Here is a 1,052-nt window from a genome sequence, read left to right as displayed (position 1 = left end):
CCCAAATTCACCCAAACTTCTTTTGACCTGCAGATAAGTGAGTCTACTGTGCCAGGCACTCGGTTTATCTTAGAAACAGCTGAAGATGCAGATATTGGCTTAAATGCCCTGCAGATTTATAAACTCTCTCTTAGCCCTATTTTCTCATTGATAAATAAAGAGAAACAAGATGGCAGTAAATACCCAGAACTGGCATTGGAGAAACGTTTAGACAGGGAACAACAGAGTTACCATCGTTTAGTTCTGACTGCCTTGGATGGTGGAGATCCTCCGCTCAGCGGCACCACTGAGCTCCGGATCCAGGTCACTGATGCCAATGATAACCCTCCTGTATTCAGCCAGGACGTTTACAGAGTAAGCCTTCGAGAAAACGTGCCTCCAGGCACTGCAGTGGTGCAGGTGTCAGCCACTGACCAAGACGAGGGCGTCAACTCTGAAATCACTTACTCCTTCTACAGGACCGGGCAAGTCTTCAGTCTGAATTCAAAGAGCGGGGAAATTACAACTCGAAAGACTCTGGATTTCGAAGAAATCAAGGAATATTCTATAGTGGTGGAAGGGAGGGATGGTGGAGGATTGGCTGCACAATGTACAATTGAAATTAACATTCAAGATGAAAATGACAACCGTCCAGAAGTTACATTCCATTCTCTAGCGGAAATGATTCTGGAAAACGCACGGCCAGGAACGCTCATTGCTTTGATCAAAATACATGATCGAGATTCCGGGGAGAACGGGGAGGTTAATTGTCGATTAGAGGGTGAAGTTCCTTTTCAGATAATCTCTTCATCTAAAAATTCATATAAGTTAGTAATAGATGGGACTCTGGACCGAGAACAGACCCCAGAATACAATGTCACCATAACAGCCACTGACAGGGGCAAGCCGCCCCTCTCCTCCAGCACTAGTGTCACTTTGATCATTACTGACGTCAATGACAACGCTCCAGTTTTTCACCAGGCCTCCTACGTGATTCACGTGATGGAGAACAACCCTCCTGGAGCATCCATCGCACAAGTCAGCGCCTCGGACCCCGACCTGGGGCCCAACGG

At 47.0% G+C, this 1,052-nt stretch overlaps 1 protein-coding gene across 1 annotated transcript; it reads left to right on the top strand.

The window, feature by feature from the left end:
- Positions 1–3: 3 nt before the first annotated feature.
- Positions 4–1,047, top strand: LOC116629851 (protocadherin gamma-B5-like; the record flags this gene model as incomplete). The annotated part of the gene is made up of 1 exon (XM_032400044.1): positions 4–1,047. A coding segment is annotated over one exon (1,044 nt), but the record flags the coding sequence as incomplete, so codon positions are not given.
- Between the last annotated feature and the right edge of the window lie 5 nt (positions 1,048–1,052).

The sequence above is a fragment of the Phoca vitulina genome, unplaced genomic scaffold, assembly GCF_004348235.1.
Source record: "Phoca vitulina isolate PV1807 unplaced genomic scaffold, GSC_HSeal_1.0 scaffold5364, whole genome shotgun sequence".
Taxonomy (NCBI): Eukaryota; Metazoa; Chordata; class Mammalia; order Carnivora; family Phocidae; genus Phoca; species Phoca vitulina.
Note: the sequence above shows the minus strand (reverse complement) of the source record. Positions and strands in the feature narration are given on the sequence as shown.